Here is a 27,011-nt window from a genome sequence, read left to right on the forward strand (position 1 = left end):
GTCGAGATAGAGACAGATATAGAGATATAGATAGAGATAGAGAAAAACAGTTAAGAGATATCAAAAGATAGCTGGGACAGAAGGCTGTGAGATGGATAGCTTTGTACATAGAGTTAGACATGTGATTTTTTTAAAAATCGATCCATAACTAATTTGAATAATAAAACTGCTTCTAATTTAGATCAGTCAATTAAATAAAATTTTAATAATGTTTAAAATTCATGCGTCCCAATATCTGGGGGGGAGGACAAGGTTTGACTGGACTTTGGTCAGTCCAGACCGGACCGTTAGTCAGCCTTTTTAGGGCTGACCAAATGTTCAGTCTAGTTCTGATTCTCATGTAAAAATGGACCGAAGACCATGCGAATAAATAAAAAATATAATATTATAATATAAAAAGCCTCTCCCTCTTGCAGTCTCTCCCCCTCTCTCTCTACCTCACTCACTCCCTCTCTCTCTCTCTCTCTCTCTCTCTCTCTTTCTCTCTGTCGCCCTCTCTACCTCTCTCATTCTCGCCCACTCTCACTGTCTCCTTCTCTTCCTCTCTCCCGCTCCATCTCTCCTTCTCGCAGTCTCTTCGTCTCACGCACACTCTTGCAGTCTCGCTCTCTCACTCTCTCCCTCTCTACTCTCTCTCCCCCACTCTCCCTCATCTTCCTCTTCCACTCTCTCGCTCTCACGCTCTCCCACTCTCCCTCTTTCCCTATCTCTCTCTCTCCCTCTCAGCATCTCGCATTCTCCGTCTTGCACTATCTCATATCACTCTCTCCCATTCCCTCTCTTTTTCCCACTCGTTTCTTTTCTCACACTCATTCTTCCTTTTTACTTTCTCAGTCTCTCCCTCCCTCTCTCTCTCTCATTATATCCCTTTCACTCTCCTTCCCTCTCTCTCCCTCTCAGCATCTCGCATTCTCTCCGTCTTGCACTATCTCATATCTCTCTCTCCCATTCCCTGTCTCTTTTTTCCACTCGTTTCTTTTCTCACTCTCATTCTTCCTTTTTACTTTCTCAGTCTCTCCCTCCCTCTCTCTCTCTCATTATATCCCTTTCACTCTCCTTCCCTCTCTCTCCCACTCTTTCACTCTCTCGCTCTGTCCTCTCTCTCTCATACTCTATCCCTCTTGATTTCTCGCAGTATCCCCCTCTCACACTATTTCCCTCTTGATTTCTCGCAGTATCCCTCTCTCCATCTCTCTCACGCTCTCATTTTCTCACTCTCCCTATCCATCTCTCCCTCTTTCACTCTCTCATTCTCTTCCCTATAACTTTATCACTCTATCCCTCTCTCATTCTCACGCTCTTTTACTCTCTCATTCTCTCATCTTTCCTACTCTCACTCTCACACTCTCCCACTCTCACTCTCACTCTCTCCCACTCACACTCTCACTCTCTCCCACTCTCACCCCCTCATTATCTCACTTTCTCATCATCTCACTCGCCCTCTCCATCTCTCCCTCTTTCACTCTCTCATTCCCTCCCCTATAGCTTTATCACTCTCTCCCTCTCTCATTCTTGCACTCTTTCCCTTTCTCATTCTCACACTCTCTCCCTCTTTCACTCTCATTCTCTCCCTCTCTCCCTCTCTCAACCTGTCATTATCTTCATCTTACTCACTCTACCTCTCTCCCTCTCTCAACCTGTCATTATCTTCATCTTACTCACTCTACCTCTCTCCCTTTCTCATTCTCTCCCCTTCTAATCACTCACTATCTCCCTCTTTCATGCTCTCAGTCTTTCACTCTCTAAGTATATTCCTCTCACTCTTTCTCTCCCTCTCTCACTCTCTCATTATCGAACACTACTTGGAACCTGAGGCAACGTTCAGACGAAGTCTAGCTACATCTGGTGGGATGACCAAGTCAACCTGACATTAACTCTCACGTTGACTAGTCAACCTTACTGGACTGGACTAGTCTTGGTTAAGGTTATTGGTAAGACCAAACCGAGACTGGACCCAGTGTCCTTTCCTACCAATACCTGCCTTTCAAAGTTCCACTATAAATAGGTAGCAACCGCGAAAGTATACGGAAGGAAAAACAGGCCAATTTCCATAACTTCCTACCAGAGGCAACCATCTTTCTAGCATAAAAAGAAGGCCCCCGCCCGTCTTCCCCCCTTCTTTCCATCCTCCTTTCACCTTCCGTCTTGGCTGAATAAGGATAGACTGCGATAAGAGGAGACCCTTGTCGTGTCACAAGATTGTTTTTCCATTTTTATTCTTCCTCTTCATACATTCAAGCGAGCCTTTATCGGCATCTTGTCGTCAGCATGATCGAAATTTCGAGTCACACTTCACTAAGTTTGCTGTTGTGGTTCGCGGCTTTTTCATCGGCTCGCAATGGGGGTTTTAGATGCCAAATAACTCCTGTTATTATGGTAGATAATCTCTTCGTCTACCGCCCGATTTCCTTAAGCGTCTCTGATAAAAACTTGATCAATAATAATGACACATCCATCATCCATGACATAAAGAAACACAGAAGGGAAAATTTTATCGATATGATCCTCTCGTAACATTCTAATATGTTATTTCCCCGGAATTTATTTACGCAGCGTTCCTGATGCGGATTGGTATAGCCCGCTGCCCTGGCATTGACCAAACCTTTCGAGCAGATCAGATCTCGGATACCCATTTAGATTTTACATTCCACCGAACTATCTTTCAAGAAGATGACGATGATAAACTCCTTCTTGGGGATAATATTTATCTGTACAGGATTGATTCAACGTATTGTTCAAACGCATTACGCGAGAGAATTATATCTCAGGGGTAAAAGGTACGCCTGTGGATGGAATCCAGAAACTGCCGCCGATGAAGTTATTGACAGAGAATTGGTCAGCCTCCGCCGCGCTGGTGATGACCCGGTAGCCTCCCCACTTAACACGGCCGCTCGTTGCAGCCCCATCGCCAGTGTTCTGATACTCTCCGTAGTAGAGTGTGCTGAGAGCGAAGTCGCCACTCCACTCAAGCCACCCCGCCGGGTCAATCAGTCCGTCCAGATCGCAACGCAAGAACACCGTTCTCGAGTACTCCTTCCATGGCCGCCCGAGGAAAGACCTTACCGAGCCCAAGCTTTCCGCCGGCGAAACTCTCGAATCAACGATCGAAATCCCCGAGTTCTGGTTCGGGTCCGACCTTCCCTGCGCCGTGATGACGTTCTTCTGGCCGTTCATCGGCCTCCTTACGAGGATATTGCATTTCTGCAAGACCGCCGCGGCGTTGCCGAAGATGAAGTCCACAGTCCCGTAGATGTCGCAGTCGCGGTAGAACTGGCGCTGCGCGTACGCGTAGAGCGTGTCTTGGTAGCCCTTGAAGCTGCACTGGAAGTAAACCGAGAGGTCGGACCCGGACCGGAACGCCACCGCCTGGTACTTTCCTGGCCCCGCGGTGTTCTCAAAGGTCATGCCCTTGGCGATGAAGCCACTTCCAGTCACCGCTGCCATGGAAGAAATCAATAGTAAAACTCATCTCACTCGATAAGTTCAACTTATCGAAACGATACTTAAGATTATATTCCATAAACTCCCGCATAGATCATCGATCCTAACTTGTAAAATCCCGCAGAAACGACGAATTGAGAACGTACCCACGGTGGCGGAGGCGTAGGTAGTGGAGCCGTCTTGGACGTTCTTCTCCCCCGTGACGACAGTCTTATCCATTCCATCGCCGACGAGCATAACGTTATCGGCCGAGATCTCAACGTTCTCGCTGTAAACCCCGGCCTTGACGTAAACTACGAATCTCGCACTCCCGCTTCGATTCGCCGCGACTGCCGCCGCCGCTGAGATAGTCTTGTAGTCGCCAGACCCGTCCTTCGCCACGGTAACGTCAGCCATCGCCGGCGAACTCAGGAGGAGTCGCCGGTTCGCGGCGGAGACCCACGCCGGAAAACCCCGAGAGAGGAGGCGGCGATTCCGCCTTCCCAAGGTCGAGACTAACTCGGACCGAGCCACGGCGAGCGAGTTGCTGAGCATCTCTAAAACGTTGCCGGAAACGAACGGCGACGACGATAACCCCGAGCCCAGACCCAATTCTCTGAACCCGTCTCGGCACGTTTCGTGGTGGGTGATGGCCGCGCTCAGCCAGGTTAGTTCGTCATCGGCCGAGGAAGTCTCGTTCAGGACTCGGTTCAGCTGGCGAAGAGTCTGCTGCGAGAGAGCCAAGCAGTCCTCCCACGCGGCCCTGGTCCGTCGATCGAGCTCACCGCGGCGAACCATCGACGCGCGGGCGTGGACCAGACTGGCTCGCTGCAGCGCCTCAACTACGTTGGCTTTCGCAAAGCTCAGAACCGCCTTAGATTCCTCTTGGCGAGTACCAGAGCCCACCGCAGCTCTACAGACGTCAGGATACGGCGTCTCGCTACATGAAGTTATCGGCCCTCCTCTCACGAACCCCACTACCAGAGCAACGCCTACGTAGAACTCGCGCACTGAAACTCTCCCCATAGCTTCTTCGACCTGTTGTACGTTCAGGAGCTGCCATGGCCTTCTTATTATAGAGAACGAAGATTCTTTCTTATTCTGTGACTTTGTGTGGATAAAGGATTGGACTATAATGTGGAGACATGCTGACCAAGAACTTACCCCCCACTAAGGCGAATCCCAAGGAAAAGGAGGCCGAGTTTGTCCACGCGATGGTAGTTCTTTCGATCAAGCAAGCCTCTGCTCTGCGGGTTTTAACTAAGAGTATTGATCGGGATCCATTGACAAAAGAAGACAAGAGAGAAGAGGACTGTAGATTTCTCTGAGTTAATCTCGTCTGCGAGAAGGTTGCAGAAGGCAAACGATATTATTGTTGATATAGGTAGTTTTGAGATGAAAGTCTAGAAGGTCCGCTTGAGCATCTCGAAATGGACGTTCGCCGACTTTTCACCCTGACCAGTGCTTTACGCCGCGAGCCGGCGAGAAAGCTCAAAAAACGGTGGTCTCGTGAAGAACTATTCCTGTCTTCTCCTGATATTTTCTTCGATTCGACATAGTCATCTTCCTTGACATCAACTTCTTTGTCTCTAATTCTTATCTCCAAGGAACCATCTTTCTTCTTGCTCTCTGTTAGGGCCAAGTGTCTCTCCGGGGTGAGAAAATTGACAAGTGTATCGTTTTGACTTGCAACCGAACAATATTTGGACATGCGGACATCCGCCTCACGAGAAAAACTGCGAGGCGTGAACATGCAAAGACTTTCAGACATCATAGAAAATGATGAACTTAGACGAGGGGCCGGTGATTGTACTCTCAGTGGATTTTGTCTAAAGCCGCGAGTTTGACACACACTATGACACTAAAATGGGTTTCCCTGACTGACACGGAAATGATTACCAAGGTAATGTACGGGTTTTTCTACATAAAAAAATTATTCCCCCTCGACCGTCGTTCCAGCCCATTCCCTCGCTTGTCTCTCATATATTTTGTTTCTATCTCGTTCTCTCTCTGTCTATCGCGTTTTCATCTCTCTCTCTCTCTACTTCATCCCTCTCTCTCTTTTGTTCCTCGCCTCTCTTATCTCTGTCTTTCTCGTTTCTTGTATCTCTCTCTCTTTTGTTCCTCGCCTCTCTTATCTCTGTCTCTCTCTTTCGCGTTTCATGTATCTCTCTCTCTACTTCATCCCTCTCTCTTTGGTTCCTCGCCTCTCTTATCTCTGTCTCTCTCTTTCTCGATTCTTGTATCTCCCTCTCTCTCTTTTTCTTGTTCTTCATACCTCTCTTCTCTCTCTATCTCTCCTTTACGTATCTCTTTCTCTTTTTGTCCTTCTCTCTCTTATCTGTATCTCTTACCCAGGAGTCAGCAACTCGCAAGCCCAGTCAGTAGCAGCATTGGCCAATAGGACTTAACTTAAAGAGTAGCTAGTAAAAATCGAACATGTTCTCTTAAAACCGCTAGGATAAAAGTATGGTAAGTTACTATTAATAATAACTGTATGATATTATAAATACCAAGCAATGTTAATGCGAAACTTTTTGGATCAATAATAAGTTAATAAAGCACATGCTCTCTCTCTCTCTCTCTCTCTCTCTCTCTCTCTCTCTCTCTCTCTCTCTCTCTCTCTCTCTCCCTCTCTCTCTCTCCCTCTCTCTCTCTCTCTCTCTCTCTCTCTTCTCTCTCTCTCTCTCTCTCTCTCTCTCTCTCTCCTCTCTTCTGCTTTCTGTTCTTGATCTTCTTGCGTCTCTTGGGCTCGCAGAATCTTTACATGTTATCAGAGCACACTTGTGTTTGATATGGCTGAAGGAAAGTTTGCCGCCGTTATCGCCACCATCATCAGAAGTCCTTCCAATCAGATAAGCATGTTTACTCCCAGCCATGTTCCAGTGGTAATTACCTGGTACCACAATGTCAATAAAACTGCATTCTGATAATTATCAATTTTGGAAGCATATTATGCTCCCACCACTAATTGGATATGATCTAGCCAAGTTCATTGAGGGATTATCTATCCCAGGTTCAATACTGGCTCGTAGGGGAATATGGTGAAAAATCCCGAATTCAATATTTGGTGGAGAACTGACCAGTACGTTCTTATATTTCCCCACTAAACCATTATAAAAGAAATCATTCACCGTGTGAGCAAGGAAAGTCTTCAACAGAGGCAGGGGAAAAACTGAAAATGTATTTTTGGTCGTCAGAAGCAATCCCTCATTATGAAATTACACATGTAATTTCACAACAGCAGCAAAGGGACAAGAAAAACTGATGAGTAAGTAAAGCACTTCAGGTCAATTACAGAATCTTTAAAAGCTGTCTGAAACCAAGTGAAACCTTTAAACAATCTTTACATTTTGTGAGGTTTTGGTACAAAATACATACAATTTTGTGATTAGCATGAATGCAAATCTTGGTCGTATGAATTTTGAGCAAATAGTAGCAAATTTAAAGGCCCACGATGCATACTTAATGCATCACCAAATGCAATATGGAAATGTATTTTCCCTGATGGAAAACAATGCATATTACATGAGTAGCTTTCGTCTAATGCACAGAAAAATTTCTTCTCTAGAAGAGAGTATTACCCAAGGAACTACTCCTAAAACTATTGTCACATCGGGGAAGAGGCAGCAATCAACATTTTCAACCTTGCTGCCAGAGAATGCGAGGATCTACCCAGATTCTCAAGAAATATGCAAATCTCTCAGCTAAAATTCACAGAAAAGATATGTCACTATTCTTTAGGCTAACTCTGGAGAACATCAAGGATGACACCCTAACACTGGAGTTACACATCACATCACGGCAGAACGCAACATTATCAATCAACCACAACCATACCAAGACAATGATCATCTTCAAATGGGTAATGGTACATGTTTGAATATTCTTGACATTTCTTCGTCCATAGTTACGAATTGTGATAAAATACAGTGTTCTTAGAAGCATCTTATATGTTCTCGATATCAATCAGTTTTATCTATTCATAAATTGACATCTAACAATGATGTATTCGTCAAATTTAATTATTCTTGTTGTCTTGTGAAGGATAAAACAACCAACAGAACTCTCCGTTGAGGAACAACTGAGGACGGACTCTACTATATGAGTCCTGTTCCATCCAAGTCAGGCTACATTGGTGAAAGAACCTCCTTTGAAACACGACACTCCAGACTCGGACACCTTCAAATTCGGGCTCTAAGAAACATCATTTAAAACTGTGGTCTCCTTGCCACTCATCTTCAAAAACATTATTTTTGTGATGCTTGCAATATTTTCAAATCCCATAAGATCCCCTTCTCATCCGCTCTTCACGTTTTCCAAATGCTGTCCAGACATTATTCTCTCAGACTAGTGTGTACCCTCACCAATTCTATCACATTCAGGCTATTATTATGTTGTTTTTGTAGATGACTTTAGTAACCATTCATGGCTTTATCCTCATAAGAGAAAATTTGATCTCTTACATACATTCATAGAATTTCAGAGACGGGTAGAAAACAAATTTTCTTCCAAAATTAAATATCTACCATCAGATTGGGGTGGAGAACATCAATCTCTCCACATCCATATTAAAACTTGTACTATTGTTGACCGAGTGTCTTATCCACACACTCCTGCACTTACTTTGGTTCATAATGCCAACATGCCAAAGCAATTTTGGGATGAAGCAATAGTAACCTCAGTTTATCTTATAAACATATTAATAACTCCATTATTAGAGAATAAAACACCTTATGAATTTGTGTTTAAATTCAAGCGGAGCTACCCGAAAGCCATACATAATGCACTAATTTTATGTGAGATCATAAGGTGTGTGTTCATGGGGTATAGTCCAGCACATACTTGTTATTGATTTCTTTCAATCCAGCCAAGTAAATTATTATATCTTGTCATGTAATTTTATTTGAGATTTTTTTTTCAACTATCTTGGACACATGAAAAGACAAAAGGGTGATTAGATCTTATCACATTGATAACCCAAGCACAAAGGCATCTTCTCTTGTTAAGTCTTGACGAATCTATCCAGTTGAAAAAACTTGTTCAGCAGTACATGAAACCGTGATGAATCAAGAATCAGTTTCTTTAGAAAAATCCCTCAGTACTCTTTAACCAAGAGTTTGCAGAGGAACAGGTTCAGTTGTTAAACTCAATAACAAATACCACTAAGTTTGATCCACATAACCCAAAAAATCTGATCTACCCATCATGAGTGCTCTAGATCACTCTCCTAAACCAGTTGATATTCTAAAAACCTAAAATCTTCAAGATATATACTTACATGAAGTAATGAATCGAGCACCCTAGCAACATAGGAATACCTCAAGATGTCCAAAACCAAAAATATTATCATACCTTACCATCAAGCAACATCTCCTACAATGCTTAACTTCAAGTACATTTAGTCGTGATGAACCTACTACATTGAATATTGCATCCAGAAGTGATAACCAGATGCAAGCTATACCATCAAAAATCAGGCCTTATTGCATACCAAAACATGGTATTTGGTCCCTAGAAATCCAAATCTGCATGTTATTGGGTGCAAGCGGGTATATAGACTGAAATATAAATTCGATGGTGAAGTTGAAAAATATAAGCCAGATTGGTTGCAAAGGGATTCAAGCAATGAGAAGGCTTTGATTTTGATGAAACTTTCACTCCAGTCATCACAATACTACAATTATGTTGTATGAAATTGCAGTTAGTCAAAGTTAGAAAATCCATCAATGAGATGTTCCAAATGCATTCTTGCATGGAGATTTAAATGAAATTATGTACCTTGAACATCCACTTGGTTTAAAAATCCTAAACAATCAAATCATGTTTGTCTATTAATTTTCAATCGAAAGCAGCAACATAGAGCTTGGTCCACTAAGTTAACATCCTTTTTACATACTCTTGGGTTTGTTGGAAAAAAAATAGATACTTTAGAATTTTTTAAAAATTTCAGCTGCACACCATATTTTTATCTTAATATATGTGGATGACTTGCTAATATCCTCCCCACACTCTTCTGAAATAATCATTCCGGTAACTCACTTCAACACTACATTTTCTATCAAGGATCTCGGTCATGCTCATTACTTTCATGGGATAGAATTCAGTAAACATGATAAATGATATATGTCATCACAATCTAAATTCATTTATCAAATCCTAAATTGTTCAACCATGGAACATAGTAAACCATTATCAAACCCATGTGTTGTGTGTACATCATTCTCACATATTAATGGTCCAGTTGATCGTGGTATGTAGAAAAATAGTAAGATCTCTTCAATATCTCACTCACACGTGTCTTAACATAGTTTTTGCAGTTAATATAGATTGCCAAAATATGCACAACCCAACTCAAGATGACTGGAGGGCTTTAAAACATCAACTTCGTCATTTAAAAAAGAACCCTTTGCCATGGGTTACTCATTTGCCCAAACTTAAGAACTCACAATAAACACATTCCGTGACACAGATTGGGCAGAAGATAAATAAGATATATGATCCACATGAGCATTCCTAATCTATATTAGGCATAATCTCATATCATGGAGCTCAAAGAAGCAACCAAGGTGCATAGATCAAGCGCTTAAGCCGAATATAAATCTCTGGAAAATACTGGAGCTGAGGTAATCTGGATTCAATCTACTAAGATAACTTCAAATAGAAACATCCTTGGCTCTAGTACTGTGGAGAAACAACTTTGAAGGCACATATATAGCTGCAAATCCAGTCTTTCATGCCTGGATGAAGCACATAGAAATTGAGTCTCATTTTGTCCAAAATAAAGTGGCAGTAAAGTCATTACAAAGCCAATTTATATCAAGTCATTTTTTTGGATAGCTTCTTCATTCAGAAAGCCTCTACCGAAAGCAGACTTTGATCAATTGAGGAAGAAGTTCAATGTTTCTCCTCCATTGTGCTTGAAGGCAGGTATTGATGAGTCATCAGCAGTAGTGGCTAGTTGTACTTAACTTAAAGAGTAGCAAGTAATAACCAAACATGCACCTTATACTCGTTTAGAGAATTGCAAGACATAATCAAATATAGGTTCAAATATAGATAGGATTGGAAACACATACACAGTCATGATTCACTTAGGTCTAGCCGTTATGGTCTGATGTAACTTCTGGGTATAACTACTGAACGGTATTATAAATACCAACCAATGTTAAATTTAATCTTTGTGGATTAATGATCAGTTAATAAAGCTCACGTGTGCACTCTATCTCTCTCTTCTCCTCTCTCTTTTCTGTTCTTGTTCTTTTTGCATCTCTCAGGCTCTCAGAATCTGTACATCTCTCTCATTTCTTACCTCTCTTTCTCTCTCTCATCTCTCTTGTTTCTCTATCTTTATCTCTTTTATCTATCTCATTTTTTGTATCATTTTCTCTCATCTCCCTCCTTTCTCGGCTCTCTCTCTCATTGCTAAAATATCTCTCTCTCTTATCCCTCTCATTTATTGTCTCGCTCTCATCTCTATTATTTCTCATCTATAATAGAGATGAGAAATATCTACCTCAAGCTGCCCTTCTGGGTTTGATCTGGGGTTGACTTATATCTTCTCCTCCATGATGCCATATCTACCTCAAGCTCTGTCTCCTTAGAGCTTATGATTGATGTGCGCCAATGGCACAAAATTCTCCTGCTACTATTGTTTCCCATCATGGCATGACACCTGTTTCAGTTGACTTCCAGTTCATTGCACCCACCTATAATCTTCAAATGCCAAATACATAGAGGTGCCCACAATTATGAGGCATCCTATGATTGTCACATGTTTGAAATATGTGTGTTTATAACCAAGAAAAATAAAGGTGTTATTTTTAAGGTCATTGTACATTCAATTTGCCTAAATCAGATAATGGGAGTGAGGTCGTCTCCAGAAGGAAAGGATTTTAAAGATAGATCTAACAATTGATCTAGGGTTAGGGAAGTAAGATGATGAGTTAAGTAATACGAGTAATGATGTATAGAGAAAGATAAAATAAACGATGCAGTAATAATAATGATAATAGTGATAAGGAGAAGAGAGGCAATAAGTGGAAATCAGTAATTAGAGTACGGTAAATTTTTAGATGATATGTAATGATAAGTAATAGCAGATAGTGTGAGGGAGAATACATCTTGTTAAAGTCAAATTCTCTAATCATTAACTCCCTAGTCTCAATATACCTTTATTTAGTATCTCTAATATCTGAAAAAGGATAAAGAGGCGAGGGAATAAAAATATTAATGATAATAAGAAAGATAGTGTTAAATTATTTATAGCTTAGTGAAGTGGAGAATATTTATATATAATAAGAGTTTCATATTAAGAGAGAAGGGGCGAAGATAGGTTTTGATTTTTAGAAGAGTTTATTTAATTAGATAGAGAGGGAGAGGATAAGAGATGATATTTAGGATTAGTAAGAGTAATTAACAAGTCAATAATTATAGTATATTGTAGTCATTGGTAGATTATAACTATATAATATGGATTTTATAGGTAGATATATTTTATAAAAATATTTTTTATAATATAAAATGAAGAGAAAATTAGATAAATTGGTAGCATACGGTATGTGTTTGTCAAAATGCCTCAACGAGGCCGATCTCCTAACTTCTATTAAAACCTTACTCTGGCTGCAATCTAAATTCAACCCAAGAATCTATAACTGATAAAAACATTGAGATCTACCATACGGAGTTCATAAGCTCACCTGAATCGCGCTGATCCAGGCACATGGAGAATGGGAGCACCAATTGATGATGGTCATCCTATTTTTTAAGAGAGAATTCAATGGCTACATTTAACTGCAGCCATGTGTCTCACTATTTTCTGGTGGGGGCAACGTTAGTAAGCCCATAAGCCTGACTAGTCATTCACCTCATCAACCTTATGTGCTTTGATTCGCCCTTCGCTTGGCCTGTTGTCCTCATGAGCGTTTGCCCACGAATAAGAGGCCTATAAAAGAAATAAATTAATAATATCATGTATATTAAATGTAAGCAATCTTGCTGCTACATAAATCCCCAGCGGGATTCTACTATAAAATAATTATGCCTTCCCCCCGTGCAGGGTACATTATATATGTATTGGGTCTTCAAATGTATGTCATCTTGCTCTCTATCCACCTGGGGGGTGGTTTGATGGGCCCCTTATTTTGTGGATTATGCCTTGCATCTTGTGGGCACTCTGCCCTGGTTGGCCTGCAGCTCACTGGCTTGGACGCTGCTGCACCTTTCTTGCTTGGCTGGTGGTAATTTAGTTATAATGACTTTTCCCGTATTATTTACTTATTTATTTCTTTAAATTTTTTCTTCAGCCCTGAAAAATATAAAATAGAGAGAAAATTACACTAAAAAATATTTTCCATCCCATTATAACTTTAAACGTTAAAACATATTTTGCACAACAAATAATCGGGCCTTTAAAACATGTGAAAATCCTAATAAAATGTGTAGTTTTAACATAATGGTCAAATTAATGCATGAATTGTAAATTCACCTTTAAAATGTGGATGAATCATTAAGTTATGAGCACAGAGAGAGGGAGAGAGGGGGAGGAGGGGAGAGAGAGAGAGGGAGAGAGAGGGGGAGGAAGGGAGAGAGAGAGGGGGGGAGAGAGGGAGGGAGGGAAAGGAGGGAGAGAGAGAGAGAGAGAGAGGGGGAGGATGGAGAGAGAGAGAGAGATCTTGCATCTTGCTCGCCCGTCTGTTGTCCATCACGCTTGCCGACACCTCGCCACAGCCCATCACTGTTTCACCCACAGAAGAAAACAACGAGCAGCAGAGCAGCCACCTCTCTCTCTCTCTCTATCCACGGACGGCGCAGAATAATCTCGCCGGCGAGATTTGACTGGGGAAGAAAACGATCGCTTCTGCGCAGATCGGTGGCGGTAACTCTCTCTGAACCCAGATCAATGGAAGCTGCACAAGTCTGTTCATTTACCGCATCCCACCAAGAAAGAACTCTGCAAGAACAGTCTCTCTTCTCCCCTCTCGAACGATAATCACTACGCGTTAAGCTTTCCCTCGCCCACCAAAGATTTTTATCTTCGCGTTGCTCGTCAGAAGTGTAAATAAATTAGAGAGCTTTCCAAGCCGCCGAAAGGTGCGATTTCACGTCTAACTTTCACCGCGGAAGACGACGCCACCGGCTACGCTCCAAACAACGAGCACGCCGGCTCATGAAAGACTTAAACTTTTCTTGTTTAGAACAATACCCATCACCGTATTTCCTTGTATTTCCTTGATTTATTTGTCACTCCCAAGTCAACGGCGTTTTTCTTCTTCTAACTGGAGTAACCTGAAAACCCGGGGTTGTAGGAATTAAAGCGAGAGATAAATGTAAAATAGTCAAATATCATTACCTTTACAGACCCACTTGGGTGGCGTGGGTTCCTCCCTTTTCACAGAAGAACCCACGTTAACAAATCCTTGATCTTGTCCGAAGTTATCGATCCCTATTCACTTCTTGTTCGTATGATTTGTTCTTCAGCCGAACGATTCTTCGCGATTCAATGCAATCTCTCGAGCACTTAAGTTTCCCTCGCGTTTCTTCCTCCGGCTGACCCGCTGGAATTTGCAGAGAAGACATGGAGGCCGCCTCTCGCTATGAATGCGTGCAGTTCAGGGTTTGAATCATGAAATCGCTACTTCTATTTCATCGGTCCTCTCTCGGGGCTTGAATCGAGGACTGAAATGGCATCTTCTCGAGCATTTCTAGCCTCTTTCATCCTTTCTTGTTTCTGGGTTTTCCCCCTTTCGGAGCAATTGCAGTCATCCCAGACCGAAGTTCTTCAGCAACTGAGGAAGCAGCTCCAGTATCCGACCCAGCTTGATCCATGGAGTTACGCCGGCGATCTCTGCAGCTTCCCCCCTTCGCCTTTTCTATCAGTTATCTGCGAGGACAACGCCATCACCGAGCTGAAGATCATCGGAGATAAACCGACGAAGATCATCGGCAACTTCAACGGGCGGCCGATTCCGGGGCGGACGCTCTCGCCCTCCTTCTCCGTCGATTCCTTCGTCACGACCTTGGCGAGGTTGACGAGCTTGAAATCTCTGATCATGGTGGCTTTAGGGATTTGGGGCCCTCTTCCGGACAAAATCCACCGCCTCGATTCCCTCCAACTCCTCGATCTGAGCTCCAATTTCCTCTACGGCTCGATTCCTCAGAGAATCTCCGCAATGGGAATGCTTCGCAGCCTCACCCTCGACTCCAATTTCTTCAACGGCACCGTTCCCGACTTGTTCGGCTCTCTCTCAAATCTCACCGTGCTGAGCTTGAAGAACAATCGTTTGACAGGCCCTTTTCCTAGTTCCATCTCCGCGGTCGCAACGCTGACGAGCCTCTCGCTCTCGAAGAACAACATTTCCGGCGGATTGCCTGATCTGACGGCAATGGCGAGCTTGGAGGTCCTCGATTTGAGGGAAAATATGTTCGATTCCGGGATTCCTTCGATGCCCAGGAGGATAATCACCGTGCTCTTGAGCAAGAACTCCATCGACGGCGAGATTCCGCCCCAAATCGGCGATCTGACCCGGCTGCAGCATCTCGATCTCTCCTATAATCTTCTTCGAGGCAACCCGCCATCATCCCTCTTCTCCTTGCCCAATTTAAGCTATCTTAGCCTCTCTTCCAACATGCTCGGCGGCTCTCTCTCCCGCAAGCTGGCCTGCGGGGCAAATTTAGGGTTCGTCGACATCTCGATCAACAGATTCACGGGATCGCTTCCGCTGTGCTTGAGCGATAATTCGAGCGAGAGGGTCGTCAAATTCAACGGCAATTGCTTGTTGGGGGAGCTCAGCGGCCAGCACGAGCCTTGGTTTTGCAGAGATGGAGGGATGAAGACGGGGAGGAAGGGAAAATACTTGGGTCTGCTGATTTGCGCCATTGTTGGAGCTTGTCTAGTGATGCTGGGCTTCCTCTTTGTTCTTCTCTATCTCTGCCGGAAGTTTCGCCGTCGAGTTGTCTCCAAGACGGAGCCTCGTTTACTCTCAAATCCGTCGATGGAGCACCGTTCAACCGGTTATTCTCCTGAGCTTCTTGCCAACGCCAGTGAGTCTTCTTGTTCTTGCTCTTCGTCTTCTTCTGGAGTTTTTTCTCAAGTTTATCGCGATTTTTTAGGGTGTATTGCCCAAGCAAAGAGAGTCGGATCGCAAGTTATGCCGGCGTATCGAGTATTTTCCTTGGAAGAATTGAAGGCCGCGACGGATGATTTCAGCGCGGCTTCGCTGATCGGAGAGGGTTCTCACGGCACGGTGAGCGATAATTCATCTGGGTTTTGAAAAAGATTGGATTTTTTTTTTATTTTTTGTTGTGGGAAGAACAGGTTTACAGAGGGAAGCTCGAGAACGGGTGTCAGGTGGCGGTGAGATGTCTGGCGTTGTTTAAGAAGTATTCGATCAGGAATCTCAACCTTCGTCTGGATCTTCTATCCAAGCTCCGCCACCCTCACTTAGTTTGCCTTCTTGGGCACTGCGTGGACGGATCTTCGGATGATTCCAGCGTTAACAGAGTCTTCCTCGTTTACGAACACGTAGCCCACGGAAATCTCCGGCTGCGTCTTTGCGGTACTTTGATCAATACGGAATTTTTTTTTCAGTTTTCTTCCCTCGTTTTGAAATTTTTAAAGAAAGCAGCGTTTTACCGATGTGGGTTTCTCTGATTTTGGTTTGATTTTCCTCAGAGAAGAGCGGGGAGAAGTTCCTGCGGTGGGAGCACCGGCTGGCTATCCTGATCGGCATCGCCAAGGCTACCCATTTCCTGCAAGCAGGCGTTCTTCCGGGGTTCTTCAACAACAAGCTAAAATCCCACAACGTCCTGCTCAATGAGCATCGCGTAGCCAAGATCAGCGATTACGGACTCTCCATCATCACCGAAGAAATCGACAAGCGCGAGGTGCGATAATCGCCCGAGATTCTTCCGATGAAATCGTTCCTTCACCCTCCTTCCCCTTTCCTTCTCAGGGAAAGGCGGAGACGGCGAAATCCTCGCACGCGGCGCAGATCAAGCGGCAATCCTTGTGAGAATCTCGTCAAGTTTTCAACTTTCTTGGTGGGTTTTCTAATATCTGACGAGGGTCGGTCTCGGATTAGGGAGATGACGACCTTGGACGACGACGTTTTCTCCTTGGGATTGATCATCCTCGAAACGCTCGCCGGGCCTTTGCAAGAGGGGAAAGACCCATCCGTCTTAGCCGACGAAATGGTGAGCAAAAACAAGGAAAAAAACTTCAAAATTCGCTTCAATCAAACGTTTTTTCTTGATCTTTCGACGCAGAGAACGTCGCAGGGCAGGCTGGAATTCCGCGAGACTATGATCGACCCTTCGGCGATCGGCGGGGCCGCCGAGGAATCTCTCTCTCTGGTCATCTCCATGGCCCAGAAATGCGTATCTCTCGACTCCTCTCTCCGTCCCTCCGTTGAGGACGTCCTCTGGAACCTGCAATACGCAGCCCAAGTCCAATCCACCGCCACCCACCCTTGAAAAAACTCCACAAGAAGAGTCCTCTTCTCTCTCTTCCTCTTCCTTCTCCATCGAGAAGCGCCGGCTATGGCGGGGCCAGAACTCCGACCAAGGCCAGCGCATCGTCTGTCAACGTTTTGGCAGTAGTTTCGGGGGCGCTATCAAGCTCAAACCCAGAAGAGAGAGAGAGAGAGACAGAGACAAAACAAGGGTATTTATCCCAATCTCAAACCCATCGCCGAACAGCGATTGTTCTTCGGAATCGCAGAGTTGATCGAATTGAATGCGAAATTCAGGATCGAGCCATGGTTTTGGGGCTGAGATCGAAGTCGAGGAGGGCGACATCGGTGCAGGTAGAGTACGCCGTTCATCTGGTGGAGATTAAGCCATGGCCGCCGTCTCCGACGCTGAGAACCCTCCGATCGGTGGTTCTCCAATGGGAGAACGGCGATCGGAGCTCGGGTTCTTCTTCCCCCGTCGTCCCCTCCCTCCTCGACGGCAGAATCGCCATTAACGAGACCTTCAAGCTCCGCACCTCTCTCAAGAAGGCCGGCAATGGGGGGGCTTTCCTGAAGAACGTCCTCGATCTGAACCTGTACGAGCTCCGCCGCGAGAAATCCGCCCGCGGGCAGCACCTCGGCGGCGCCGCCGTCGACCTGGCGGAGCACGGCGTGATCCGCGAGCCTGTCAGCCTCTGCCTGCCGATTTCCTCCCGGCGGAGCTTCCGGAACGCCGCCCAGCCCTTCCTCTTCCTCCGAATCCAGCCCTTCAATCGATCCGACGCCGGCGATGAAGAGGAGGAGCTCGCCTCCTTCACCGACGACGAGGTGGAAGAAGAGGAAGAAGAGGAAAAACCGGAGATTGGACCGATTGAGGAGAGATTGGAGAAGAGTTCTTCGGATGTTCTTCCGCTCGATCGGAGGGTGCTGAAATCGGTTCGATCGCCGTCGATCGCCGCGCGGAGCGAGGATTCGGCGGAGGAGGTGAAGGAGATCGATGTTCTTGAGAGGGTCGATGGCGGGTCGGGGAAATTGAGGGGCAGGGAGAGCAGTTTCTCGCAGAGATTGAGAGTGTTCGAGCTGGAAGCGAGGGTGGGGGCGCTCGAGACGGAGCTGAGAGAGGCGGCCGCGGTGGAAATCGCTGCGTATTCTGTCGTGGCCGAGCATGGGAGCTCGGCGGTGAAGGTTCACACCCCGGCTCGGCGTCTTCTCCGGCTGTACGGCGGCGGCGGCGCCGCCAGGTCCGCCGCTTCGGGCCTCGTCCTCGCCGCGAAAGCTTGCGGGAATGACGTTCCGAGGTAAAAAAATTCAAGAAATCTTCGTGAAAATTTCTAGAAAAACTTGTAGAACTTCTAGAAAGCTTCAAGAAAACTTCTAGAAAACTTGTGGAAATCTTCTAGAAAACTTCTAGAAAGGTTGAACAAAACTTCTAGAAATCTTCAATAAAACTTCTAGAAATCTTCGAGAAAACTTCTAGAAATTTTTGAGAAAACTTCTAGAAAAACTTTCAGAAAAACTTGAACAAAACTTCAGGAAAACTTCAGGAAAACTTCAGTAAAACTTAAAGAAAACCTCAAAAAAATGGCGTTTCAAGAAAGCTTAAAATTTTTCTTCTCTTGTAGGTTGACTTTCTGGCTGTCTAATGCGGTGGCGTTGAGGGCGGCGGTGGCTGAGGGGGTTGACCCGCTGCGGTCAAAGTCAAATGGGAAGGAGCCGAGCCCCTTGAGATGGGAGTCGTTGACCAGGGAGGAGGGTGAGAGTTGGGAAGAGCCGAGCTCGTTCGTCGCTGTGCTGGAGAAGATTGAGGCGTGGATCTTCTCCCGGGTGGTTGAGTCTCTTTGGTGGCAGGTCCGAATCTCATCGTTTTTTCTTCCCCAGTTGAAAAAAATTGCATTTTTTTTTCTACCCGGGTAAAAAAAATATCATCATTTTTCTTCCCAGTTGGAAAAAAGCACACTTTTTTCTAGCAGATCATAACAGTCTCATCATTTTTCTTTGCCCAGTTTGAAAAAAATCACACTTTTTTTGTACCCAGATAAGAAAAATATCATCTTTTTTCTTCCCAGTTGGAAAAGGCACACTATTTTCTAGCCAGATCAGAACAGTCTCATCATTTTTCTCTGCCCAGTTTGAAAAAAATCACACTTTTTTTGTAACTAGATTAGAAAAATCTCATCATTTTTCTTCCCCAGTTGAAAAACAATCGCATTTTTTCTACCCTGATCTGAAAAATCTTATCATTTTTTCTTCCCCAATTAAAAAAAGTCGCATTTTTTCTACCTTGATTGGAAAGATCTCATTATTTTTCTTCCCCATTTGAAAAGAATCACACTTTTTTCTACCCAGATCAGAAAAATCACATCATTTTTCTTCCCAGATGAAAAAATCACACTTTTTTTCTACCCAGATAAGAAAAAAATCTCATCATTTTTCTTCTCCAGTTGAAAAAATCACACTTTTTTCTACCCGGATCAGAAAAATCTCATCATTTTTTGCCCCGTCGGAAAAGTCACATTCTATTCTTTGCCCGGATCACAAAAAATTCGCTTTTTTTCCGAAGTGGTGAAATCTCATCTTTTTCCACCCAGATCGTTAGAGTCTTCTCTTTACCTTAAGTTTCTCATTTTCTTCTTATTGTATCTTAAAATACCAACCTTTCCTTTCCGGATCATGAAGTGTCATATTTTATATACCCGGAGGGCAAAACTCATTTTTTTATACCCAGATCATAAGAAAATGATATTTTCTTTCTTCCCGATTTTTTTTTTAAAATCACATCTTTAGTGTTTCTAAGATAACAAAATATCATTTGTTTTCTTCTCGGCTGGTAAAATTCTCATCCCTTTTCCCTGTTTCCATGGCAGACTATGACCCCTCGAATGCATGCACTTGAACGAGGAGGTGTGGCGGGGGCCCCGGCAAGATCCACAGTGAGGCTGTGGAGGGAGGCCTTCAAGGATGCATGCGAAAGGCTCTGCCCAGTCCGTGCCAACGGTCATGAGTGTGGATGCCTACCCACTCTGCCCAAACTGGTCTGTCTAAATTGGCAGTTCATTATTTCAAAAAAATAAAAATAAATTGGCAGTTCATGGTTTCTTCCTGTCTAAGTCCTCATCTATGAAGACTCTCATGGCCATCAGATAATGGAGCAGTGTGTGGCGAGGCTCGACGTCGCTCTTTTCAATGCCCTTCTCCGTGAGCCTGGTGACGATCTCCCCACGGACCCCATATCCGACCCCATCACCGATCCCCGTGTCCTACCCATCTCCGCCAGCCAATTCAGCTTTGGCGCTGGCGCCCAGCTCAAGAACACTGTATGTCATCTCACTCTGATCTCTTGGACTTTCTCTCTCTATTGAATCTTGTTAGTTACAGAGCCTGATTCAAACAGTCCCTATGGGCTTGCCATTAGACATGATCATTCTGTTCTTTTTGTGCGAATTGTTCGTTTTGTTCGGTTTTTCGAACAGAACAAAAACAAATTCAAACAGAACATTGCACGGACCCATGTACGGTTCTTTTGTTCGTTTTGTGCAAATTTCGTTCTAATTTTGTGTGATTGTGCGAATGTGCAGTTCTTTTGTGCGAATTTTTTGTTCGTTTAAAACAAACAGAAGAGAACAACCATGTCTACTTGCCACTTATTCAACTGTCAGTTTTGCTCTATAAATAGCCTCTGTAATTCACTTGTACAATGTCTTTATTAGAATCATGGTAAAAGGCTGTGGCAGCTTCTTCCTTTCTTTTACGTCTATTTCCTCTAGACTTCTACTTCTACTCTTTCATTTTCAACAGTTCTCACTCTGTTGGCTGCCAGATTGGTAACTGGTCTAGGGGGCTCAGCCACTGGTTCGGCATCGACGACAATTTCACGGACGGCGAGGAAGATGGTCCACCTCAAGAGAAGAAGAAGCTTTTCCGCCTTTTGAATGCTCTCAGTGACCTGCTCATGCTCCCAAAAGACATGCTCCTCGATCAATCTATCAGAAGAGAGGTCTCCTCTTCTTGTCCACCACATCTGTCTTCTTCTGTGTTTCTCCCCATAACTCTCAACTCCATCTTCTTTTACTTGAAGGTTTGCCCTTGCTTTGGTGAACCAATTCTGAAGAGGATCCTCTCCCGCTTTGAGCCTGATGAGTTCTGCCCTGACTCTATACCAGATAATCTACTCTACTCATTGGATTTAGAGGTTGGAATTCTCTTTCTATTTTTTGTTTCAAATCTTTGGTCTGAATCTGGTATGGAAACTTTACTAGGGGGAGTCATCAGAGTCTAGCCATGGAGAAATTGAGAGCTTCCCCTGTGCCGCTGACCCAGTGGTTTACTCGCCGCCGGCGGCTGCCAAAGTGGCTATCGCCATCGGCGGCGCCACCATTTTCCGCAAATCAAACACAAGCGATGATGAGCTTGATGAGCTAGTCAATGCCAACGCTACATTCCCTTTGATTTTGCCGGCTGCTGACAGGGGCGAGGGGTCACTAAGATACCAGCTGCTTCGCCAGTTTTGGAGAAGTGACGAATAAATGTAAGTAAATATATTTCAGCTTTTCAGGACATTTTTATTGGGGCAAAAATCAAAGAAAAGACTCTGCAATGGCGTTGACCGCAGAGTTTGAGCAGTCAAAATTGGGCAATTGAAGTGGAAAAATGGCAAAATTTTGAAACGGAAAAGCTCGCCCCCAGAACTGGGGGGCTGACCAGGTCAATGGGTGTCTCTAGGGAGTCAACGCCGGTGAAGAGTTGACCCCGTCAACGTGCTGGAGCTGGAGCGCTGCCAGCAGGCGTTGCCACGTCTCCCTTGGTCCTGCTGACACGTGGAAGTCCAGTAGCTTCCTCTGCCTCCGATAATAATCCTCCAACAGCTTGCTCTGCACAACAGGAAGATCACCATTCAAAGGCTAGAAATGAATTTAGCATTTTTCTAAGAAATTTCAACAGTCACGGCTGTGAGATTTTCGGGGTTCATATGGGATCTTGGGGCATGATTAAGCAAGTTTGATTAATTGATGATAAAAATTATATGCATAAAAAAATACGGACATACTTGCTCCGTATAGAGTGGATAATGAGCTTCTCCATTATCAAGTCGAGAAGCCACATCCAGTGGAGAAGGTTGAGGCCTAGTTTGAACGAATGAGTTGGTGGCTGACTGTTTGCAGACTCCTGCATGATCCGACGTGCCACAGGACGAACAGATGCCGCCTCCAGAGCGGTTATTTGCCAAGCAATCTTCTCTACATTTGATGTTTACCACTAGATCGATTTGAGCTATTTGATCAAGTATTTCCTGAAAAATGACGAAAATGTAAAGCTTTCTCAGACATTCAGTTGATAAATTTCAGTCAGTCAAATGTACAGATGTATCTACCATTCAAAACAAACGTCAATAAATTCGGACATTCTGTGTATTCGAGGATTTTTGATAGATCGAAGCCACACATTCAAGGCTGACCCATCATTGGAACTTAAAAAAATAAGAAACTGTTTAAAAAAATAGGGAGAACGGGAGAAAGTCTAAAGTCGCATGCATAATCGCAGGAGTGAAATTTGAACTAATGCATAAGATCATGACCGGCAAGAAGCAGATAATCTGAGATATTATTGCGAATCTCATGATCTTTCCCGACAGCAGAAAGAAACTTCGGTATGATTTTAGAAGGGAATGCAGGGACTCACAGCTTGCAGCCGAGTTCGGGGGATTCCATCAAGAATGAACCCCCTTTCGCCTCTGGCATAGCCTTCTTCTAGCCTTTGAGATAAAAGTGCGAATATAACATCCTCCGGAATGAGTTTGCCTTCGTTCACCGCACTAGAAATCTGAAAGGCAAGAAAAAGGGAATTCAGAAAATCGAATGGCTATTCATTATTGATCATTAAAATTTTCGAGTTCAGAGACAATCTCTCTTATTTTATTCCCTCAAAAAATTGTGCAATCAGTCTCCCGGTTATGAAGTAGCTCTAAAGGATCCAGGTCCTACGATTTAGCATAAATATACAACCCCATCGACACAAAGAAGAATAGGCTAAACTCCAATTAATGCTCTTAACAGCAGTATTATTCCTATCTGTCTATCAGTTGACATTTAGAATAATAAATCTGAAGAACAAAATGCACTAGTTTTACTTATAATTTCAGTCAGATTCAAATAACCCATCTAATCAAAAGCCAGGAGATCAAGAATTCGAAAATTAGAAGACGAAAACAAGGGTTCGAGACATTAAATATCAGATGCTTCTGACAGTAGTATTTGATTATTCCATTCTTTCAATCAATTGACATTTATAATTATTTAAAGAAGAAAAGGCGGCAGTTTTACTTACACTTTCAGTCAGATTCAAACAGCCCATCTAATCAAATACCGAGGAGATCAAGACTTCGAAAACTAAAAGACGAACACAAGGGTTCCAGACACTAAACATCTGATGCTTTTAACAGTAATATATTATTCCAATCTTTCAATCAATTGACATTTATAATTATTCAAAGAAGAAAAGGCAGCAGTTTTACTCATACTTTCAGACAGATACAAACGAACACCCCCTCTAATCAAATACCGACGAGATCAACAAACAATTCTCACCATTTCTCTGAATCACGGGTCAAAAATCCCAAAAACCAAATGACGAAAACAAGGGTTCGAGGAATCTGATTCACCTGCTTATAAACAGCCGACGGAGGGTGTAGCTCCTTGCGAACGAGATTACCCATGGAAATGTAAGGAACGCCGCGAAGCATCGCGACCCGGCTAGCGTAGGCGCGTCGGCGATCGCTAGGGCTTCCCATGAACACCCATTGTATGCTCCTCCCATCCCTTTCCCCGCAAGAATCTTGGAAAGCGAGCTCGAGATCGTCTTCGCTGTCGTACTCCGCCTGGATCGCCGCCGCCGCCCCAAAGCGGCGCGCCCCCCCCGCGCCGACGAAGCGAAGCAGCGACCCACCTCGAGAAACGCCGGCCATGGCAGACTGGCGGAGCTCGGTGCAGCGTTGACGAGGAGAGAGAATCCGAGGGTTTGAACCCCCCCGAGGTTTTGAAGGGAGAGTGGACTTTTTATGACCAATATACCCTTCTTCTTTGGTGGAATTTACGCGTGGCTGGGGATGCGTGGCTGTAGGGGAAGATGGGCCCATTAAAGCTTTATATTTATTTATTTATTTTTTTTAGCCTCACAACTGCTTCAGCATGTGATAATGGGTGGGGGAGTGTATTTTGTGAACCATGGATTTGTGGCATCTTGGAATGAATGGAAGCATATCCCAAGTAGGAAACAGAGGGTGGTTTTTGTGTGCCAACCCTACATCGTTACTCAGAGGTAAAAAAGGAGGTGTATTCAAAAAATTGTTCGAATGGCGTGTCGTGTGTATGCTGGTTAAGATCTGTAAAAGACAGATTTGTACATTTTTATCTTGACCCTAGCTTTAGAGTAAAAGTTTAAACCATAAGTGCTGTTAGTTTTGTTTGTGGTTTATGTGAACACGATTCATATATTCGATCGATCACGGATCTGGATACATTTCTTCTTTTCATATATCCATATGAAAACAATTCAAATTATAAATTTGAGATGAATTATTATAATTTATTGTATTTCATGGTATGGAAGCCTGTAATTTGATAGTATGTTCTTTTATCTCATCCAAGATAATATATTTATGGTTATACTACGTTGGACCTCATATCTATTAAAGGGGGTATTTATGGGATATTTTATACATTAGTTTATTATTTCTTCATTATATATTAAATATAGTTCCCTAGTGTTTCCATGGGTATTTAATAGTAGTCAGAGAATTCCCAAAATTTTATGCCTTTTGACCCATTTTGACTTTACAAAAGTGAATGTACCTTTGCATTCAATAGATTTTTATGGATATACCTTTGCATTTATAGGGATTATTTTTATGGATTTATGATATTAATGTTGGAATTCTATATGGATTTTGTTCAATGTGTTGGGTTCTATGCCTTGGTTCGTCCATGGAAAACACGTTTCCATGAATGCGGAAGCGTGTCAATCGATCTATAAAACAAAATATTGAATGTACCTTTTGGGGAACTTGTTCCACCCTTGACTTTGCTGTTCTGAGATTGTTCTGAAGCTGTTCACGCGTCCGACCTCTAGAAGTATCCACGGGATCACTCGGCACTTGGATCTCCACATCTCCTTCTTCGATGCTTCTTGAAAATCTAGAAGATCTCCTCACCATGAAGACACTCTCCCATGGATGAGTGGAGAAGAGAATGGAGAAAGGGAGGGGCTCTCAAATCAGGCTTGCATGGGTGCTTTAAATGAGACCCCTTTCCCTCTTTATATTTCACTTAAGGTTTTTCTCAAAAACTCTACAAAGTAAAATATATCCACCAATGCCCTTATGACCTTATGCGTGTAACCCTCTAAGCTTATGTATCATTCTAGTTAATAACTTTAGTGGCCCAATAACATTTATTGACCAACCTTATTAATTAACTATATCAACATATAGATTAATTAAATAAGGATCGATTTAACCCAATTGATAGGTTAAATTTCCAGCCCATGGGGTGCCAAGCTACACCTCATGCTCTAGAAGATATCGAATAGTCTAAAACTCTCTCATGGAACTTTTACCGTCATCGGTTACCGTATATGTATAATCCCTCATCCGCGCGAGACTCTCGAAATACTTAGGGTATTGTTTACCATCAAACCCTAATCCCTCGTCATTCGACTAGTACTGATGCGTAATGGGGATCATTGGAGAATGCCTTCTCCAATATTCTCACTACCTTGGCCATGGATTTGATGGAGGACCATCCAGCTGATCGCGTCTAGATTCGTCGCCAGCCCCTACGCGGAGCCCGAGCAGACATGAAGAATCGACACTTCCACTACCAGGTTTAAAGCAATAGTCACATCGTCTTGGAGCGTGTCGTGCTGTCTTTGTGTTCTTTCTTTTTCTCATTGTCTTTGGATTGTCGGCAGGCCCCTCCTGCGTGAGTACCGGCCTCCTGCGTGTGTTTTTATCTTAATTATGATTTAGCTACCATCTTTAGGGGGAGGAAATCCATATTGGGCTTCTTCTCCCCCTAAAGATCCCTTTTAAGGGGAAGCCCAATAGGCTTTCCCCTAAAATGGGGGCCCAATTGGGCCTCCCGCAACTGCCACTTTAATGTAATACGATGTCGGCCGGGATCGAGCGGCTCGTATTACGTCACAGGGAATGAATGAATGCGTGAGATGCAAGCTGATGAAGTGAAAGAACGAATGAGCAGTTGTAGGTATCGTTGGGTGAGAGGTGTAAGTCACGCCGGACAACAAGGGGAACGATCCCAGGATCAGACTCCCAATGACCCGCTAGACCTACTAGACGACTAATTAGTGAGGGGCGTTTTATGGCCCACGAATGTTCGGTGTCTAAAAATCAAGCGAGAATCCTTCAACCTCAAGAATTCCTACACTCGACGATGGTGGCTATCCTATCTGAGATTTATGATGACAATAATGGCAGAGGACGTGATAGCGAAAGACGAGACTGAAGAAGATAATAATGCTGGAAATATGGAGGGGAGACGAGACTGACCTTTGGGTATTGCTAGTCCAAGGCGTTCGTGTAATCTCGTCGAGTTGAAGGCGAGATGTGGACGGCTCGGGTCGTACGATCGATTAGCGATGACACGTTCCGGTCAGCAGGTTTCCCAGCCTGGTGGCAAAGGCACTCGGTGATGCTGGGTCGGCCGACCTTTTTTGCGCACGCGGGCTGGCGCCGCCACAGGGCGCGCGCGCGGGTGGGCGCGCGGCGCTTGTCGCGCGCAGCCAGAAAGGTGCGGTGGCGCGCAGGGGAATGTGGCGGGGTGGATGACGCGGGCGAGCGAAGGAGAAGGATCAGGGCGCAAAGGGGTGAGGATGGTGGGGTAAGAAGTTCAAGAAAGAGGGAGAGGGCAGACAGTCAAGAAAGGTTGGAAGGGAAAGGGGAAGGGGTGCAAGGGTGAAGAGGGTCAAGAATTGGGTGAATCAAGAACGTGGGGAAGGGGGGGGGGGGGAAGAAATGGTCAAGAACGTGGGAGGAGGGGATCAAGAACGCAGGGAAATGGATCAAGAACGTGGAAGAAGGGATCAAGAACGCGGGGAAATGGATCAAGAACGTGGTAGAAGGGATCAAGA

General features: G+C 44.1%; 4 protein-coding genes and 1 long non-coding RNA gene across 7 annotated transcripts; 2 read left to right on the forward strand and 3 right to left on the reverse strand.

The window, feature by feature from the left end:
• Positions 1–2,632: 2,632 nt before the first annotated feature.
• LOC144706085 (pectinesterase-like) lies at positions 2,633–4,754 on the reverse strand. The gene is made up of 2 exons (XM_078578975.1): positions 3,588–4,754; positions 2,633–3,437 (listed from the first exon to the last, which is right to left on the reverse strand). The coding sequence occupies exons 1-2, from the start codon at positions 4,444–4,446 to the stop codon at positions 2,758–2,760; spliced, it is 1,539 nt and encodes a 512-aa protein (XP_078435101.1). The 5' UTR covers positions 4,447–4,754; the 3' UTR covers positions 2,633–2,757.
• Positions 4,755–11,899: 7,145 nt separating this feature from the next.
• LOC144705815 (uncharacterized) lies at positions 11,900–13,909 on the reverse strand. The gene is made up of 3 exons (XR_013582118.1): positions 13,772–13,909; positions 12,908–13,707; positions 11,900–12,727 (listed from the first exon to the last, which is right to left on the reverse strand). It is a non-coding gene; the product is annotated as an uncharacterized LOC144705815 (long non-coding RNA).
• On the forward strand, positions 13,862–16,929 carry LOC144705811 (Leucine-rich repeat protein kinase family protein). Of its 2 annotated transcripts, none has more exons than XM_078578637.1 (7): positions 13,862–15,462; positions 15,532–15,665; positions 15,737–15,977; positions 16,094–16,305; positions 16,374–16,429; positions 16,503–16,614; positions 16,699–16,929. In XM_078578637.1, the coding sequence occupies exons 1-7, from the start codon at positions 14,103–14,105 to the stop codon at positions 16,891–16,893; spliced, it is 2,310 nt and encodes a 769-aa protein (XP_078434763.1). In that variant the 5' UTR covers positions 13,862–14,102; the 3' UTR covers positions 16,894–16,929. The 2 variants fall into 2 exon arrangements, with proteins under 2 accessions (XP_078434763.1, XP_078434762.1); XM_078578636.1 differs by having other exon boundaries at positions 13,868–15,462; positions 16,687–16,929.
• Positions 16,930–16,973: 44 nt separating this feature from the next.
• On the forward strand, positions 16,974–21,808 carry LOC144705812 (EEIG1/EHBP1 protein amino-terminal domain protein). 2 transcript variants are annotated; one of them, XM_078578638.1, is made up of 8 exons: positions 16,974–17,083; positions 17,169–18,169; positions 18,494–18,719; positions 19,736–19,903; positions 20,012–20,185; positions 20,689–20,865; positions 20,947–21,060; positions 21,128–21,497. In XM_078578638.1, the coding sequence occupies exons 2-8, from the start codon at positions 17,178–17,180 to the stop codon at positions 21,392–21,394; spliced, it is 2,118 nt and encodes a 705-aa protein (XP_078434764.1). In that variant the 5' UTR covers positions 16,974–17,083; positions 17,169–17,177; the 3' UTR covers positions 21,395–21,497. The 2 variants fall into 2 exon arrangements, with proteins under 2 accessions (XP_078434764.1, XP_078434765.1); XM_078578639.1 differs by lacking the exon at positions 16,974–17,083 and having other exon boundaries at positions 17,171–18,169; positions 21,128–21,396; positions 21,481–21,808.
• Positions 21,392–23,856, reverse strand: LOC144705814 (P-loop containing nucleoside triphosphate hydrolases superfamily protein). Its single transcript, XM_078578640.1, has 4 exons — positions 23,527–23,856; positions 22,548–22,688; positions 21,916–22,158; positions 21,392–21,739 (listed from the first exon to the last, which is right to left on the reverse strand). Exons 1-4 carry the CDS (start codon positions 23,827–23,829, stop codon positions 21,587–21,589), a joined length of 840 nt encoding a protein of 279 aa, XP_078434766.1. The 5' UTR covers positions 23,830–23,856; the 3' UTR covers positions 21,392–21,586.
• Between the last annotated feature and the right edge of the window lie 3,155 nt (positions 23,857–27,011).

The sequence above is a fragment of the Wolffia australiana genome, chromosome 7 (genome assembly GCF_029677425.1).
Source record: "Wolffia australiana isolate 7733 chromosome 7, ASM2967742v1".
In the NCBI taxonomy this organism is placed as follows: Eukaryota; Viridiplantae; Streptophyta; class Magnoliopsida; order Alismatales; family Araceae; genus Wolffia; species Wolffia australiana.